Source organism: Berghia stephanieae, chromosome 1 (assembly GCF_034508935.2).
Source record: "Berghia stephanieae isolate SIO BIC M18660-M18661 chromosome 1, UCSD_Bste_1.3, whole genome shotgun sequence".
Lineage (NCBI taxonomy): Eukaryota > Metazoa > Mollusca > Gastropoda > Nudibranchia > Aeolidiidae > Berghia > Berghia stephanieae.
The window spans coordinates 6,078,104-6,096,508 of NC_088360.1; the positions used below are offsets into that span (position 1 = coordinate 6,078,104).

Consider the following 18,405-nt stretch of genomic DNA (forward strand, 5'->3'; position numbering starts at 1 on the left):
ACTAACTATATATTTGACTGTTTCCCTCTCAGCCAGGACCAGGACAAAACCAAGTAATCTCATTCCAAGACAGTAAGTAAGTTGGAAAACAGACACAGGGGGATAGAAGACGCAGCAAGTACCTCCCTGCCCACTATGGGAGAGGTACTCATTTGAAACCTGAGTATGATGAAAGAATGTGAGTAAAGAGCCTTTTCCAAGGACTCCACTATGCGTCACCCAGAGCAAGACTCAAACCCAGGACCTTATGATCCAAAGGCAAGTGCCATACCAATAGACCAGATAGCTGCATGAAAGACCTTTGAACAAATATAAAGAATATCGTGTTATAGATGATCCAAGATTTCTGTTGACTATATTTCCCCAAAGAAAGAAAGTTAATTCAATAATTCAAACAAAACTTAGTTTTAAATTTATTTCATTTTCACTCAACCATAAAAGTAAAACATAAAATATGGAGGCAAAATGGGTGGAATAAAACTTACAATAAATAAAGTAATCACTTGTAACAGTGGGATAATTAGCTAGGTACAGCGTTTCAAACCTTTTCTCATATGTAAAAAAAAAAAGGAGAGAGAGAGAAAAGTAGACATGGATAGTTATGGAAACCTAAAAACAAAAAAAAATTAAAATTAAGAAAATTTTCTTTTTTTAAAAGACATAAGTAGACATGAAATGTTATGACCCCCTCCCTCTCCCAAAAATGTGAAGGAACATCCAAAATGAATTATCAACAAAGTAAAAACAGAACTTAATGCCCTGCCGAGACAAGAAAAAAATACAAACACAAAATTAAAAAAATAAAGAAAATAAATCACACGGAGGAAACAAAAACCACTGATTATAAAAATGGTAACTTGCTGCCTAATGGATAACAACATGACAATAAACTCCTATGGAAAGTTAATTGAACTAGAACTCAAATCTACTATTTCAGCGGACTACTACACATCTGATATTCAACAATAAAAAAAATTAAAAAAAATATGCGGTAATTATAAAAAAGCTCTGTTTATTGTTACCTAGCTCCAAACACAATTGATGTTTCACTGTGCGCCATGATCACACAATACATGAGATTAATTCAAATCATCAACTGAACTTATAATTTTTTCCAAGACAAGATGGAGGACATAACCAAATCATATAATCTATCAATTTTAAACCAAAGGAAATTTATACCATAGGTTACTCACTAAGACAGTTTATTTTTAATCACCTGTGTAATGAGATATTAAAATCACTATGGAAAAAATGCATATAGAATAATGTATAATGACTCATAATGCAGCACGCGCCATTCAACAACAAAACCCAGCCAAATTGTTCAAGAAAACACGAATACCCAAACAACATAATCATACAGCAATTAATAATAATTGTCCATTTATACAAAACTTAAAAAAAAACCCCAACAAAACAAACCACCATGAGTATATGGCATCCTGGCACTTGTAAATGACATTCTTCAGAAACACTCTTTTGTCACTTAGCAAAACTCTCACAATCACAACAATATCACACATTCCCAAACTACAATTTTAAATTCTACTTATTCAATCAACTTCTTGGCCTTGAAATAGCATCGTAAATAGTAGACTTGCCAACTTGCCAGTCCAAGCAAACAGACCATGGAGAACACGCTGAAGTACATCACCCTGGAGTGTGTTGATTCTATATGAAAAAAAGTAAGCAAAATGAAACTTACCTCAAAATATGATGCCAATAAAGAAATATATAAAATCCGATCATAACTCATATTCAATTCTTCCTCCTCAAAATGTACATTGAAAATACAGTAAAGAATAAAATGTTTGCAAAAATGGTACTGCATAAACTTCTAATCATACATTCTTCTTTTGCTGTTGTTTTTGCTTTTAGGGTTTTATAGCACTAGCAATGCTTGTAGGCCATTTCAGCCCCAATAAAAATGAAGATGATTGGGGAAAGATGTAGACCTGTAGTTCAAAGTTAAAGAGAAAAAGTCGGGCAAAGGGGACTAGTCCAAATTGAGAACAAAGAATTCAGCAATTCCATCAATGGGCCTAAACTCGAGCATAGTTTCCTTGAACCACTCAGGATATGCAAAATGTTTAAGGAAACTGTGTAAAAAGAATAACAATGAAACAAATTGGGACATTTGAATGTTTTTTTAAGAAACTGCTCAAGTATATTTCGATATTACCAAAAAATCCCATCTAGGTACAAGCAAAGGATTACACTATGAAGACAACATTCAAATGTTTACAAAGAACAATGGATTCAAAACTAAAAACTATAATAGAACATAACAGGGAGATGATTCACAGGGAGAAAAATATCTCACTTCCTCTCCAAATAAAAAAATACAAATACTAATTTCTCAATTTGATACCATTACGAACAAGCCAATTGATAATGATAACCAGAATATGACTTTATATTATTCTGGGGTTTTTTTTGTGTTAAATTGAAAATCAGACTTTTGTTCCATAATGTACCAATAAATGTAATAACTTCATGGATTGGTAACAGAGAGGGTAAAAAGACGGAGCGACCATTAAGAACTCTAGGTCTGATCTACACCAATTCTCATAGCTGATGCCACTTTTCCTTTATTTTCATTTTTGAAAATGCGCATTAATTTTCCATCATTTTACAGTGCTGATGATGACAAAAAGTCTGACATGGTGGTTTTTTGCAAAAATAAATCCCAAATTTTGCAAGCTAAAAACAGCAAAATTTGCAACAAATTTGATATCAATTTTCCTAAAAACCTATAATTAGTTCACGAAAGAGAAAGGTATTTGTTTGATTTTAAGGGTTTCTTCACGGCGCTTGCAACAAATGTAAGGTCATATCAGCGCCAGTAAAAAGGAAGAAAATGGGATCTAGTAAAAAAATACTAGAATTACAATTAAAGTACCCAAGAAAAAGAAAGAACACGCTATCAGTGTACTTATTTTGAAATTATCTAAATGTTTCATCCTGACACAAGCACAATCCCCCCCCCCCCCCCGTGATGATAATGACAATATGTCAAACCAGAGGAAAATCTACCAGCCCGTCAGTCAAGCCCAAATATAAAATAGCTATTCTTAGTTATTTAATATACTATTAGTCCTAAAGCACTTCTGATCATTAAACACATCCAGGCCTTTTGCAAATATAATTTAATGAATTGTCATTTCCAATTAAACATTTTAGAGGCCTATAATGTCGCCCACTATATCAAGAGATTGTGATAAACTTTTGGCCAAAAGACCAGGAGGTATTTCAAACCTGGCTTGTGTCTGCATTATTGCAACCGTGTGATGATGCAGCTTATAAATAAGAATATTTAATCAATTGCAAAACATATACCATCAACAAAGCAATATTTTTTCCCCTGAACTAAGCACTTAGCAGAAAATGTTTGACATGACAAAAACAACGGAACATTTATGAAAAAATCCTAAAACTCCAGAATTCCGCGGAAGATTATCATCACTGGACCTCACTCGATATATTTTTTATTTTTATTTTCAAAATTTCGAAGATTAATTAATTTTGGGACCGCAATGCAAATCAGCGATTTTTTGCGGCTTCAAGCCATGCAAAAAACTGCCATGACAGAAAAGTGAAAAAGGAGGAAAATTTAGAAAAATTGCCCTTAAGCCCCATTTTCACTGCATTAACTCACACTTTTAGAACAACTGAGATGATAAACAATCATCGATACTCTAGCTAATTTGCAGAGTGGGAAACTGCACCTATTTGTTCCACCACACATCAAGCCTCTCACTGTAAGTAGGTGGAAATGTAAAAATTGAAATTCTTCTTTGACACCAAAATCACAGATTTCCACAGATCAGAGGAAAACCATGGGCACTAATTTTAGCATTTTGAGATAAAAGCTCACCAATATATACAGGTTAATGAATGAATAATAACAACAAACCATTAGTATCTCTCATTTCTTGCTCCCTGAATCTCATGTAAGCAAAATCATCCACAATAGATTTTGACAGATCTTCCAACCTCCTCAACTCAACTTCAAGGGGTTTTAATTTTTCTGCCTTGGCAAGCTGGAAACAAAAATATTTAAAATGAATATGTAAACAAATTCAATAAATTTCTATAAATGTCAAATAATAGCAAAGTGTAAATGCAGTAGTAGAGAACATTTAAAAACAATTATATAAGTGAAGAGAAAAAAAGAAAAGAAAAGAAAATATAATAAATATGGCATCAAAACAAAACATTATCATCATCCCTATGTTATATAGAGAAAAACAATCATCCTAAATGGTGATACTTCATCATATAATATAAAGTTTTAAGCCCATTAATTTGAGTCTTAAAAGACAAAATCAGACAACCGTTATATTACAAAAATGAGCAAAATATCTTAAATATATGACAGCCAAAATTCATGAACATACATGCATAATCCAAAAAGTAATGACGACCCAAAGAACACAAGTTGGGATGCTCTTCTTCGGAAAATAGAGGAAAAATTTGAGGTAACAAAGTCAGTACTATGTATGGCTACAACGATTTAAATTCATTGCTGGGACAAGTCTCCCAATGGAGTTTACCAAGGGGGTTCATGTCGTTTGCTCCATTCTGCTTCAACAGTCTTCCAAATCTCGTAAAAAGCATTCCTTGCTTGGCACTGTTGTTTCCTTGTATGTGTTTTAGGCTCAAAGGTGCTCAATAAGAATCTTTTTGAATCTTATTAAGATTGGGGTCTGGATTTACAGCTGGCCACTCGAGTACCAATGCCCAATTCTCAGTTAGTTGAGGTTGCAAAGAAGGCCTTCTCGCTCTAAGTCCAACAGCTGCAAGTCTTCCTAACTTGAAATGTTATTTTCCACAGCGATATCAGTGGCATAAGAGAGAGGTTAGTTACGATTAGAGCAAATATCCGATCATCATTGGCCGTTATTACAAGGAGTTGACCTGTCTGTCTGCAATCCTTCACACGCCTTTTCGTTGTTGAATATTGTGATAATAGAGCACTGACTCAACCATAGAAAACTCTGCAACTTCAGCCAATATGGCCAAGTAGATGGTCTCTCTCTTCAAGGCTCAGTTTTGGCATGTTTTGACGTTTAATCAGAGCATATAAACGTTGTGAGAAAGGGTTATGTTCCGAGAAACTTGCGCTTTCACGATTATTCCTGTAACATTCTTAATAATTCCTTCTGTGCACCATACCCAAATCGAAATATCAAGTTATCTTTAAAAAAATTTCACCATTCCCGTTATGGTTGAAAGATTGCAGTATAACTAAGCATGCATGTGGTTTAATTAATGCTCTTTTGGGTGATATCATTTAAAAAAAAAACTGTAACAAGTAAACAATAGCAATAGCATGTAAAAATGTGATCATGTTACTTTTGCACGTGTGTCTATAACTATGCCTGCCCACTGCACATATTTGTCAAAGTGGGTTTGAAAATTGAGTCATCAGCAACTTTTCAAATGCCAGTAATATTATTACACAAGAAGAGAAAAACAGAACAAGGGAATGACACGTGAAAGTCTATTACATAAATCTAATCTAATTCACTTTCAGATAAGAATAAAACTTACAGCATCATAATTCTTAGCCTCAATGCCATGCTTGACATCCAAAAATACTTCTCTCTCTGGTCCAACAGCTCCTGAAAAATACGATACCCAAAATCTTTGATTTACTCTGAAGTGGAATAGAGAAAATAAAATGATACTATCTCATGCAATTAAAATGCTTATCTATCCCTGGGCAATACTTGAATATGGTTCATGGTTTTGTATACGAAAAAAGACATTGAAAATTAAATCAGGTCCAGTGGAATGCAGCTTTATAACACCCAAGATGTGGCACAAAAACAAGAAAGCAGTTACAAGTGTCTCAGATAATTAAAATCATCCTGAAAGTAAAAGTACTAACTCCCGATGACCTTCTTGCTCCATGGTCAACCAAACCCAAAATATACTCCATGAATGTTCAGACACCAGGAATCAATAGCAGTGCGAAGTTGAGTCACTAGAAAGGGCTGTTTACTCCCATTCTTTCAGCGCACACAGGTGTAAAATGAGTATCTGGCCGAAAAAATTGTAATATCGCCTAACATGCATCATGTCTCGTTAAACATGTTAAGTGTTGCTGTTTGCTATAAACTCTGTGTAAAGCATTTTGAGCATGCTTAGTGGATATTATTGCACTACATAAAAGCCGGAGTCTTTAATACTTTTTAAATAATGTTATCTTAGTTACCTGAAGGCGATTTAGAGATAAAACAGACTTGAAACATGTCATACTCCTCTGTGGTAAATGCAAACTTTCCCTTCGTAGCTTCCTCTTTAGAGTATAATATGTGCTCCCTTGAATCGGTCACCTGCAGCATATGGAAAATCAAAGTAAATGACAATTGAATCAAACCAATATGTAGGCCTAAATCAGAAAAAAAAAGAAAACAACACATCACCATCATAATAATTAAATCATTCAATATTAAAAGTTTCCCAAGATAAACATCACCAGCTCTTAAATTTGTACAATAAAACTGTTTAATATAAAATGGTGAGGTCAGTAGCACTGACGTTGAGGTTGATTTTGAGGTAGGATTATTCCACCTACTTTCGAATTTTTTTTTTTTTTTTTGGCATTTATCATTTGTTTATTATCTTTACATTGTAAACACTTCTTGTTTAATTCATGTTTTCAATCCACGTCATAATCAGATCCCGGTTTCTTTCAATTTTCTTTGGGCTTGGGGAAGGGGTAGTTTTGGTAATTAATAAATAACTCCACACAAATTTAATTAATTTGGATATAAACTCTGTTATTAGAGCCAATGTGGCAACCCAGATTGGACCAGTTCCGAGGTCGCTCTCTTGTCAGGGACATCAACCCGTGAACAGTGCCCAGATGTAGTTACATTCGTAAGTTATCATAGTAATGGTTTAAAACAAAGTAACATAAACTTTCCATTGGAATTATAATTATAATCATGGGTGTCACTCACAATTAAATCTACTCTCTGTCCATTGTCTTGAACATCATAATCGCCGGTAACCAACACACTTTTGTGTATTTCTTCACGAAGGCACTTTTTCTGGTTTGAAGCGAGATGAAATCTGATTCCTTGAAGTTCAAAGATAAAAAATGCAACAAAACAATAAACAATATGTGTCAAATCCATGATGATGATGAAAATACGTGGTCGCCACGCTCAAAGAAATTATTGACCCTATCAAGTTCAAGTCTGTTTTCCTCGATTTCTCCGGTCAATGTTTAGGTTCCGCTTGGGATTGCTAACGTGGCATTCGGAAGTTTCCGTCAATCTTCGGAAAAGTCAACACGGTACAGCAGTGAAAATATAATTACTCGGCGATATTTTTAGTCTTTAAAATAATTTGATTTAAGACTAGTTTTCGTTTAGTGATTTAAAATTTACTTTTCTTGGAAGCTATTGATTCACTGTTACTTTTCATTAAGTAATATTCTGATCGGGTCTTACTTCTTACCGGATGTTGATGTATGTGAAATGATATCGAAAGTAGAATATGTTTTGTAGGAGAAAGTTGTCCAGCCAAAGTCAGTCATTTGATCAAGAGAATGGCGCCTTGAGTATGTGATCATGAATTTCTCTTATTGTAAGTGGATCTTTTTAGCAACTCAAGATGATATTGAAAAATAAATGCATTATAAATATGAACTCCACAGCCTTAGGCATGGTAATCAACCATAATCAATGCTGCGACTGCGGCGATGCGAGTGATTCTAACCATTCTTTTACTTTTACTTTTTCTGAAACTGAGTTATGACTATGATCCTGATACTGATTATAATTATAAATATTAATTGCTATTATGATCATGACTGTGACTGTGATATTCACTTCATCCGTTGAGGTACTACCGCAAACTCGGGGACCCAAATAATTTTGGGGGTTGGGAGGGGGAAACTTTTTTTAAAAAAAGTCTAGTAGTAGTAGGGAGTTTGGGAGGGGAGAGCCTTTTAAAAAAAAAGTTTCCCCCTTCCCAAACCCCCAGAATGATTTTATAAAAAAAGTTTCCCCCCTTCCAAAACCCCAAAATTATTCGGGTCCCCGAGTTTGCGGTAGTAGTTTAGTAGTACCATCAGTTGATGCTTCCTGCTTAATGGTCATCTCTTGTTGTCATGAATATCAAGCTAAGGCCATATGGGATTGGGAAGTGGCCGAGTGGTTGGCATTGCACTGACTGTGACCTTGATCCGGAAGGTCCCGGGTTTGAGACCCGCTTCCGGCACTTTCGTTTTTTTTCTTTGAGCAAGATTATTAACCCCGAAATTGGGCACTGTTCGCGAGTTGATGTCCTTGACGATGGGGCGGCTATCTTTTTTATGTTTACATTTCATTGGAGATTGGCCAGATATGTTTCATTGTGTGAAGCAATTTAGTCCATACATTCCGGACCACTTTCGAATTTTTTTTTCTCAGTTTTTATTTCACATTATTATTAAATTTATTATAAACACTTTTAATTCATGTTTCTAGTTTTCTATCACCATAATTTTTGTATTATTAAATCAACAGCGTCATTTGATTGACGGGTGTCAATGTAGCTATGACTATGACACTTGGAATCGTCCATCTTGTGAGTTAAGTACACTTTTATTAAACACAATTTAACGATACAGGATACCTTGTGTTGGTATTTCAATGGTTTCCATTCAAGTGACAGGAGGAAGAGCGTGATACAAAGCGGATCTCTGGATTTGCATCCGGTTGCAAATCTTTCAGCTGCTCTTTGTAATTTTTCATATGTCCTTTTTTTGTCTAGGGGTCTCACACGGCACTGGCATATTCTTGTATTGACCTGATAAGCAATGTGTACGATGGGCTTTAATTCTTCGATGGCATTGGTTTATGTTCCTTTTGAGAAACCCCAGCATCCTACTTGCCTTTACTGTGATATGTTCTATATGGGATTGCCACTTTAGTTTTCTTATTGAGATGGACTCAGAGGTATTTTATGGAGTTGACGTGTTGTAAAGGATGATCATGCATTGTGCAGGCCTGTAAATCTTCCGTCTATTGTCAGTTTTCCGACAGCACGATTTTGCTCTTAAGTGCTAATATTAAAAAAAAAAATAATAGTAAAAATAAAATTTGTAGCGTCAAAGAACAGAACCAATAAAAAATAAAATAAAAGACTTTTATTTCGTTCCTCGAAAAAAATAGATTTTATTCCGTTTCAAATGCCGACTTTAAAAAAAATTTTTTTTAATGTTCATTTGTCGCATCAAAGACATAACAAAACTTGCCGTCTATCTGTTAGCTATAATATTATCATGTCACCTACACGCTCTGCTTCACGTGGATGTATTCACTGCCTGGCTACTATGCCACAACCAGCGAGAGAGAGGTCGCGAAGTTCGCGCAAGTCGTCTTCACACACACCTAGTCAGTAAATAACGCACGCACAGAAGTGTGTCGAACCGGACCGGAAGGTTTCTCTCTATTTTGCTACCGACACACATGCATATCTCCGGTTCTTATTTCTCAGTCTCTATATTTCTTTGGTTCCGTCTGGATGTAAGACAGAAAAAAAATAATGCGAAATATTTATTTTTCTTCGAAATATATTTCTTCTTCAAAAACTCTCACACGACCGCACCACCTCCCTTTCTTCTTCTTCTTCTTCTTCTTCTTCTTCTTCTTCTTCTTCTTCTTCTTCTTCTTCTTCTTCTTCTTCTTCTTCTTCTTCTTCTTCTTCTTCTACTTCTTCTTCTTCTTCTTCTTCTTCTTCTTCTTCTTCTTCTTCTTCTTCTTCTTCTTCTTCTTCTTCTTCTTCTTTTATGAGAATTAATCCAAATAAACAAAAGAATCAGCATAAAGATTTAACACAAACAGGAGCGAAGATACGCAGCTTCCTGTGTCATCAAGCACGAGATACACATCATTCAAAAGGGTAGGAATTGTTCTCTTCCTTTCATTTTACTAACTCAGACCTGGGCCCTCAAATAATTGGGATTTTTTTTTTTGGTACCATAAAATAAGGACCTCGTTATAAATAAGTAGGGGAAAGTGACATGATTTGACTAGTCAATTGACGTGTCATATCTTTGTTGTGTCCATATTTTTGTCCTGTTGTGTCTATTTTCGCGTGTTCAAAAAGTTCCGACAATTTTGTCACCAACCATTTACAGGCCTGAATGTGTAATTGTGAGTATAAGGCTCTTTCTTGTTTGATATTGACATAACATAGCATTTTGATGGATGGAATTTCATGTGCCATGTATCTGACCACGTCTGGAGGGAATCAACATCTTTCTCGAGTTCATGTGCATCTGCACTACTATCCATTGTCTTGTAAAGAAGGCTATCGTATGCAAACAGTTTAAGCCTTGTTTGTGGAGATAATTTGTTTCCAAGGTCATTTATAGATATCAAGAAGCATAAAGGCCCAAGTATTGTTCCTTGTGGTACTCCAGATAAGTCATTATATTTTTCGCTTGAGATTCTGTCAATGACAACTTGTTGCGATTGATTACAAAGCCAGTCCCTGTCCATGTAGTGAAGGTGACAGTCTTGCAATTGGACTGTCGATCACAACAGCCACAACAGTTTGATAGAGTTTAAATCGGAATTTGAAATGAAGAAAATAAAGAAGATTGACATTGAATTTAAAGGCATTATGGTCAGAGTTAGAAATGTCAAGTCTTGTTTTATATTTAAATACAAAAGAAAGAAAGAAACAAACAAAAAATTTGAGCATTTATATAGCGCAATATCCACTAAAAATACAATTTACAAAGGGTCCCTAGCCAACAGCAACACTTAATATCATATAGGACGAGACATGACGCTTCTGAGGCGATATTACAATTTTTTCAGACAAAGACAGTGCTGTTAACTGTTAACAGCCAGCTACTCAATTTTGACACCGGAGAGTATAGTGAGAGAATGTGAGTAAAGAGCCTTCTCCAAGGACTCAACTATGTACGCTCAGAGCTGGACTCGAACCCAGGAACTTCTGATCCAAAGTCAAGGATCATACCACTAGACCACATAGCCACACAAATAAAGTTTAAGAAAGAAAAATTGGTGCTATCACTATCAGGGCAAATCTTTCTGAGTGATATCTAGGTAATACTTGATGTCACTTTATTAGCACAAAAGCTATTGCCTGCCATTATTTTATTAGAATCATATTCACAAAAGTGTGATAAACATGTGATCATTATTTCCATCAATTTATTGAAAGCATATTCGTTATCTAAGAAGAGACTGTTCCTGGCAACGGTAGAGTCAGTGCTTCTATCTGGAGCAGTGACATGGACTCTTACTAAAGCCCTTGAGAAGCAACTGGACGGCTGCTACACCTGTATGCTGTGGATGGCCCTCAATGTAAGCTGGAAAGAGCACATAACAAATGAAGAGTTCTACAGTGACCTCCCCCCAGTGACCTCGAAGATTTAAAAGAGAAGACTGAGACTTGCGGGGCACTGCTGGAGACACAAGGAGGAGATTGCAAGCAGTCTTGTTCTATGGGAACCACCTGAGCGAACCAGAAGCAGAGGCAAGCAGAATAAAACCTACATTGACTGTCTGCTAGATGACACAGGAATGGACAACACCCGGGAGCTGCGTACGCTTATGGAGGACAGGACAGAATGGCGAAGACTTGTGGCTCATGTTGGGCGCTCCAAGGGGCGGCCTAAGTAAGTAAGTAAGTATATTCGTTATTAGTGTGCTCTAATGTAGAGACATTTATGCCATCATGGACTGCCATATTTTTACTGTGATCTCTTTCTTACATTCCAGAGAATTGTTTAAAACTCTGTGATTCAACAAAGGATTGAAAATACTCAAGATGTCAGCAGCTGGAAAGTAAGTGGAGAATAATTTTAAACAACTAGAGGAGAACCCTCAAAATTTATGGTAAATAAATAAGGTTGCTGATTTTCAATATATTTACAGAATTCATTCTTGTTAACAACCCAAGTATACTTGCCAATCACCTGGGTGACTAGGGAAAAGTAAGCATATAATGCTTTTTAACTGGCGTTCCATGTTCAAATAGGGATTGGCAGATGTATTTTAGTAAAAGTTCAGTAAATATTTTCTCCTGAACAGGCAACCCTGAAAAAATAAAATTTATTTTGCACAGGCACCGATTTGTTTTAAGTATCATACTATTGTTGAAATTAAGATAGACCGAGAAGAACCTTTTCAGTCTTCAATGATCAAAATCAGTCCAATAAACAGGCTGTAGGTGCGCCCAAATGAATCTAGCCAGATTCAATCTGGCAACCCTTCTCCACTGTTGATGGAGTGGGTTTTGAAGTGGATAAATCACAATATTCAAAGGCATGGGCACATATTTATTTTAATGATTATACTATTGTTGAAATTAAGTTAGATCATGATTAATATTTTGTGCCATCAACAGTCGAAATCAGTCCAGTGATAGTCTTTGTGATGGTACAAAATTAGAGCAGTTTTGCTGGGTTTTTTTTTTTTATAATAGAAGATTGTTTGATACAGCTCATTATTTAATCACCATTTTTTTCATGCCTTATCTTTCTTTGTTGTCAACTTTTCTTATTATTGAAGTTAGAATAAAATGAAGGAACATTTATTATAGCAATTTTATTGCTTTACTCTTGATTGATATACAGTGCAACCTCTGGATAATGACAGCCCTGAATAACAACAAATCCTGGATAGTGACATTGACTCTGATCTCGATTTTTTTACTATATGTTATTAGTAATAAAAATCCCTCAAATAGAGTCATATATTTTAGTAAAACCTATATTTAGCGACATTGTTATAACAACAATCGTCAGTCGGTACAGATGCTTGAACCCAATCATTGTCATCTCAAACTCTTAACCAAAAAAAAAAATGCACTTTTTTTCCTCCCAATGAGATCGTTTTGTTACAGATGAATCAGAACACATGTTTACTACACTGAGTGGAATCAGCGTTGGCTCATATGAAACCACGGCAAAACAAGTGGATGGAACTCAAGGGTCTATTAACCTTCCCTGTAAGAGTTAGGTACCTGTCTGAGGTCAGTGGAGATTAACTGAAATTAGGCAGTGCCATGTCCAATGGGGGCAATTATGGATATTTAGGGGAAAACAATAAGAGCCTCTTCACTTTATTATTTTCATTTGAAAAATCAGTTGTTGTTCTAAACATCAGTCCAAATTTGATAGTATTGTGGTTAATACCTGGTTGTTTTTGTTTTCGTTTTTTTTTCTGGGGGGGGGGGGGGGGGGGGGGGGGATAGTTTGTGGATGTACTAATTTTAAGTGTTTGTAAATCTTGGTGCACTTAAATAAAAAATTCGGCAATTAAAGACTCCGCATTTAGCATGGGTTTTAATTAAAATCAAAACTCAGATGTGAGCATCTGTGAATTGACAACATTAATTTCAAATTTGGACTGATTTTTCAAATGAAAATAATAAAGTGAAAGAGGCTGATAATAACAGTGTTATTGTTTTCCCCACTATTGCAACCTATTATAAGACCATAAATATCCATACTTGTCCCCATTGGACACAGCATTTCCTGATATCAATTAACCTCCACTGACCTGAGACAGGTAGCTAACAGGGAAGGTTAATGGACTCTTATGAGTTTCATCCAATGATAAACTTCTTTTGCTGTGGTTCCATATGCCCTAGCGTTGATTCCATGCAGTGCAGTAAACATGTGATCTGTTTGGTCAGTAACAAAATGATATCACTGAGAGGGAAAAAAGTGTTTCTTACTGGTTATTGAAAGTATGAGATGATGGTGGTCAGGTATCAAGCATCTGTATCAACTACCAATTATTGTTATAAAGATGTCGCTAAACAGGGCTTACTAAAATGTATGTCGCTATTTTGAGATTTTTGTTAGTAATAACATATATAGCAAAAATATTGGGACCAGAGTTCAATGTCGCTATCCACGGGTTGTCGTTATCCAGGGGTTGTGCTGTTCCTATACACGAGTGTGCAAATCTTCCATTTTTTAGAATATATAGATATTTTGGTCGTTACAGATTTTTTTGTGAACAATAGACAGATTCTGTGTTTGCAACCTGCCACTGATGTGTTGAAACTGTAAAAAGAAAAGTCATTCCAATGGTGTCCTAGTTTTGTTTTTACCCATCAAATTTGAATTTGTTTAGAAAATACCCTCTGGTTGGCCACCTGTGGAATATTTCTGGAGAAAGCCACATATATTCTGATTGGTTCATCACCGCTGTAAGACTGTCCTCGTGGATGGAAATTATTGTATTGGAGAAAACTTGATATCACACAACTTTTCGCTTTTTAAATTTATTTTTAGAATGGTGGTGGTGATGCTTGAGAGCCTAGCGGGAACTGGTCATCGGGTGTTTAGGGCAAGACCAAAGGCAGCCGAAAAGTTAGAATTTGTCTCCTTTGATCCATTTGGTAAGTGATATCAAGATATGCAGTAACATCTCTCTTATCTGGAACTCCGCAATCAGGATGTTTCTATTATCTGGACAGGTTGCCTTGGAGCAGATTTTAAAAATTCTCCTTTATTTGTATACTTTAGGGATTGATTCCATTATCCTGGTGCCTCTGTAATCCAGACAAAATGTTAGGAATAGAGGTGTACGGATTGGATAGAAGTGACTGTATTTGTATGTGAATATCGCAGATATGTATGGATTCATAATTTTCTTTTTTAAAACCACCACATCAACATCACTACTATTTCTACTACAACCACCTTCACCACCACATCATCATCACTACCACCACTACTGCAACCACCACCACATCGTTATCACTACCACTACTACAACAACCACCACCACATCATCATCACTACCACTACTACTAAAACCACCACCACCACATCATCATCACTGCTACTACTACTACTACTACTACTACTACTACTACTACTACTACTACTACTACTACTACTACTACTACTACTACTACTACTACTACTACTACAACCACCACCACCACCACATCATCATCACTACCACCACCACTACTACTACTACATCCACTAAATCATCATCACTACCACTACTACTACAACCATCACTACCACCACTATTACAACCGCCACCACCACATCATCACTACCACCACTACTACAACAACCACCACCACATCATCATCACTACCACTACTACTGCAACCACCTTACCATATCATTATCACTACCACTACACCACCACCACCACATCATCATCACTACAACTACTACAACCACCACCACCACATCATCATCATCAATACCCCTACTACTACCTGTGTGGGGTTCCTGACCTACCGTAGTGGGCAAGGAGGTGCATACTGTGTCTTCTATCCCCTTATATCTGTTTTCCAACATGCTTTCTGTCTTTGTCTTGGAATGAGATTACTTGGTTATGCCCTGGCCGGAGTCCTGACTGGGAGGGAAACAGTCAAATATATAGTTATTGTTTCGAGAGATGATATTTTTTTCCTTGTAAATCATCTCTCTCTGTTATGTATTATTATATTTGTTATTTTGAATGTATAATGTAAGCATTTGAGTGTATTCCTCTTTGTTGGATTTTGTGCTTGTGTCCGGATGAGATTTATAGGTGATCTCAAACTAAGTACATTGGTGGTATGCTCTTGGAATCTACATCTGATCCCTATTTGTTTCCAGTTCTCCTTCGTCTTACTTTCTCTTGGGTGCTTTAATTGTAATTCTAGAACTTTTTACTATCCCATTTTCTTTCTTTTGACTGGCGCTGATATAACCTAAATGTGTTGCAAGCGCCGTAAAACCCTTAAAAACAAAACAAACAGTACTACTACAACCACCACCACCACCACGACATCATCATCACTAACAACCACCACCACCACAACCACATCATCATCACTATCAACACTACTATTACAAGCATCACCACCACCTCATCATCATCATCACTGCCACTTTACTGCTACAACCACCACCACAACCAGATCATCATCACTATTACTGCTATTACAACCACCGTCACCACATCATCATGACTACTACTACTACAACCACCACCACATCATCATCATCACGACCACAACTACTTCAACCACCACCACCACACTATCATCACTACCACTACTGCTTAAACCACCACCACCACATCATCATCATTACCACTACTTCTACAACAACAACCACTATCACATCATCATCATCACTACCACTACTACTACAATCACCAACACCACATCATCCTCACTACAACCAGTACTACAATCACTACCATTAGGTTTTGGAGCTTTACTTTATTTGAAATAAAGAAACTTTGGGGTTGTATTTGGCAATGTGTTTATGTATCATGATATAGTTCTAATCAGTTATCTATTTATAACTATACAATATTGTAAACCCAATGCCAAATACCATCCCAATTCCTTTTCTTGTGTGTGAAAATTCCTCTTTCGGCATTGAAATTCATACGAGTGGTGTCTGAAATTCATGTGAGCCAAATTCAAAGTTGGTGTCTCTGAATTCTATAATGAAATGATTATTAAAAGCAATATAAACTTGCACAAATAGATACAACTGTTTGACTTACCCCCCTCATGTCAATAATGTTTAAGACTTTTAAAACATATTTTGTAGCTGTCACCCCTCGACAAAGCCCAATGATCAATCGTGTCTTTTGTTTTTGCATTATTACATATCCTTGAATTGTCACCAGTTGTAAAACTTAAATAGCATCACTAGGCATAAGTGGGTGATGTAAAGTCAGATTGAGGTATCCCCTTGCACATGCTCAGCTGCTACTTTGGTCTCTAAGCTTCCCAGATTTTTGCCTCTAAGGGAAACGAAACACATGACTCCCAATAGCACATTGTGCTGCTTTAAATGACCACACCCCCTAATTTTATGCATGTCTTGTCAATTGCTATGGACGCGAAAAGCAGCATTTGAAAGATCAATAAATGGGACTCTTATTCATATGATAGTCTCATCTTGCGATAAGGTCAAACTGTGTCTAGCTAGATGTATGACAATGATTGCTAAACTCTGGCCCCATGTTGTGTTATTAGCAGTGCTGATGGTTTTCTTCAGATCCGCAGAAATCCGCGATTTTTTGTGTCATCCTTTGAAAAAAGACATTTTCATTTCTCAAATTTTCTGGCTTTGAGAGATTTGATGTGTAGTGGAACAAACTGGTGCAGCTTCCCCACTATCCAGAAGATAGCTAGAGTAGTTTATCATCTCAATGGCTCTAAAAGTGGGGGTTAGCGAACTAAACATGTGGTGTAAAGAAAACCATTCATAATTTTCCTCCTTTTTCCCTTTTTGTCACCATCAGCACTGGTTATTAGGTTTGATACTTTACACTTATTAATTACCTCACTTAACTTAGATATGAATAATTACATACCCGGCCTTAGACAGCTATGAAACGTGTAAAAATGCTTGTAAAATGAAAGCTGTCTAATGGGTAGCTAGTAATGATTGAAATTTGGGTTCCTAGGCCTGCTCGGGGAACAAATTGAATATTGTGAATCTTGAGAAATATTATGTATATTTTTGTATATTCATATGTGCATATTTTGTATTTTAACTCAATAGATTTTCTACCTTTTTTATTTTCATGATTATTTTCTCTCCTCTCCTTTTCTCTTTTTCAGTTCAATCAAAAGTTTTGTACAGGGAGAAAAAGAAAATGAAAACACTAAAATCCAAATGACTCTGGGGAATGGGACTGTGTTTGGTAGGAGCCAAGTGACTTGTGACTCAGGACTTGTTTACGTAACTTTTTAAATCTTTAGAATGGAAGAGAATGAATGAAATGTGTTAACTGGGATTGATTGAACCAATGACAATTTATTTTCATTCATGAGTGATTTTTGGATGCTATTGTGAATAGAAATATGCATTAAAATTCATATTTAAAAAATCTGAATAGATCGTATTCTTTGTTGTTAATTTATTTTTCTCAATCCTTTTTTCTCTTTTTATAATTTTAATTTTTAAAAAAATTATTATTATTTTTTTTTTTTTTTTTTTTTTTGCGACAGCGTCTGGCTGATATGAGCAAATGGTTGGTGGTTGCTACTGATCAGACCTCTTCTTTTTCCTTATATTTATGGCCACTGTCTCAAAGCAGTTTTATGTCGGAGTGATTTGATTACTAACAATTGAATTTAGAGTCAAAAATAAGAAATTTTGGTTTTAAGTTTATATTTTATTGAGAAGAGTGAATATAGTGGATTAAGTACATAAACCCAAAATTTCAGAATTCTAATCAATTTTAATTAATATTCATATTTTTTGGCATGTACTTTTGAGGGTCACATTTTTTATCTCTTCTTTTAGATTTACAGCTTTTCGTGTGGGGTCCCAATATCTCAAACTGTTGATGAAGAAATTAATTGCTCTAGAAGAGTTATATATCTCTTTTGCCACAAGCAAAGTTTCTTTAGTTCAATCTA

At 35.7% G+C, this 18,405-nt stretch overlaps 2 protein-coding genes across 4 annotated transcripts; one reads left to right on the plus strand and one right to left on the minus strand.

Annotated features, from left to right (window-relative positions):
* Positions 1 to 389: 389 nt before the first annotated feature.
* On the minus strand, positions 390 to 7,268 carry LOC144966671 (transmembrane emp24 domain-containing protein 10-like). Its single transcript, XM_078903429.1, has 5 exons — positions 6,978 to 7,268; positions 6,227 to 6,347; positions 5,560 to 5,630; positions 3,920 to 4,046; positions 390 to 1,674 (listed from the first exon to the last, which is right to left on the minus strand). Exons 1-5 carry the CDS (start codon positions 7,152 to 7,154, stop codon positions 1,553 to 1,555), a joined length of 618 nt encoding a protein of 205 aa, XP_078759555.1. The 5' UTR covers positions 7,155 to 7,268; the 3' UTR covers positions 390 to 1,552.
* LOC144966678 (uncharacterized) lies at positions 6,839 to 17,876 on the plus strand. 3 transcript variants are annotated; one of them, XM_078903446.1, is made up of 5 exons: positions 7,516 to 7,608; positions 8,532 to 8,592; positions 11,766 to 11,831; positions 14,294 to 14,400; positions 17,602 to 17,876. In XM_078903446.1, the coding sequence occupies exons 3-5, from the start codon at positions 11,815 to 11,817 to the stop codon at positions 17,658 to 17,660; spliced, it is 183 nt and encodes a 60-aa protein (XP_078759572.1). In that variant the 5' UTR covers positions 7,516 to 7,608; positions 8,532 to 8,592; positions 11,766 to 11,814; the 3' UTR covers positions 17,661 to 17,876. The 3 variants fall into 3 exon arrangements, with proteins under 3 accessions (XP_078759580.1, XP_078759564.1, XP_078759572.1); XM_078903454.1 differs by lacking the exons at positions 7,516 to 7,608; positions 8,532 to 8,592 and adding an exon at positions 6,839 to 6,894; XM_078903438.1 differs by lacking the exon at positions 8,532 to 8,592 and having other exon boundaries at positions 7,477 to 7,608.
* The last annotated feature ends 529 nt before the right edge of the window (positions 17,877 to 18,405 follow it).

What these genes read in the sequence shown, in the direction of transcription:
- LOC144966671 (XM_078903429.1), bottom strand. Translation starts at nt 7,154, where the DNA reads ATGGATTTGACACATATTGTTTATTGTTTTGTTGCATTTTTTATCTTT. An exon ending in GACAGAGAGTAGATTTAATT is followed by an intron (nt 6,348 to 6,977) that starts GTGAGTGACACC and finishes CATATGCTGCAG; the next exon opens with GTGACCGATTCAAGGGAGCA. An exon ending in AGGCTAAGAATTATGATGCT is followed by an intron (nt 4,047 to 5,559) that starts GTAAGTTTTATT and finishes TTTTGTTTCCAG; the next exon opens with CTTGCCAAGGCAGAAAAATT.
- LOC144966678 (XM_078903454.1), top strand. An exon ending in TGTCTCCTTTGATCCATTTG is followed by an intron (nt 14,401 to 17,601) that starts GTAAGTGATATC and finishes TCTCTTTTTCAG; the next exon opens with TTCAATCAAAAGTTTTGTAC.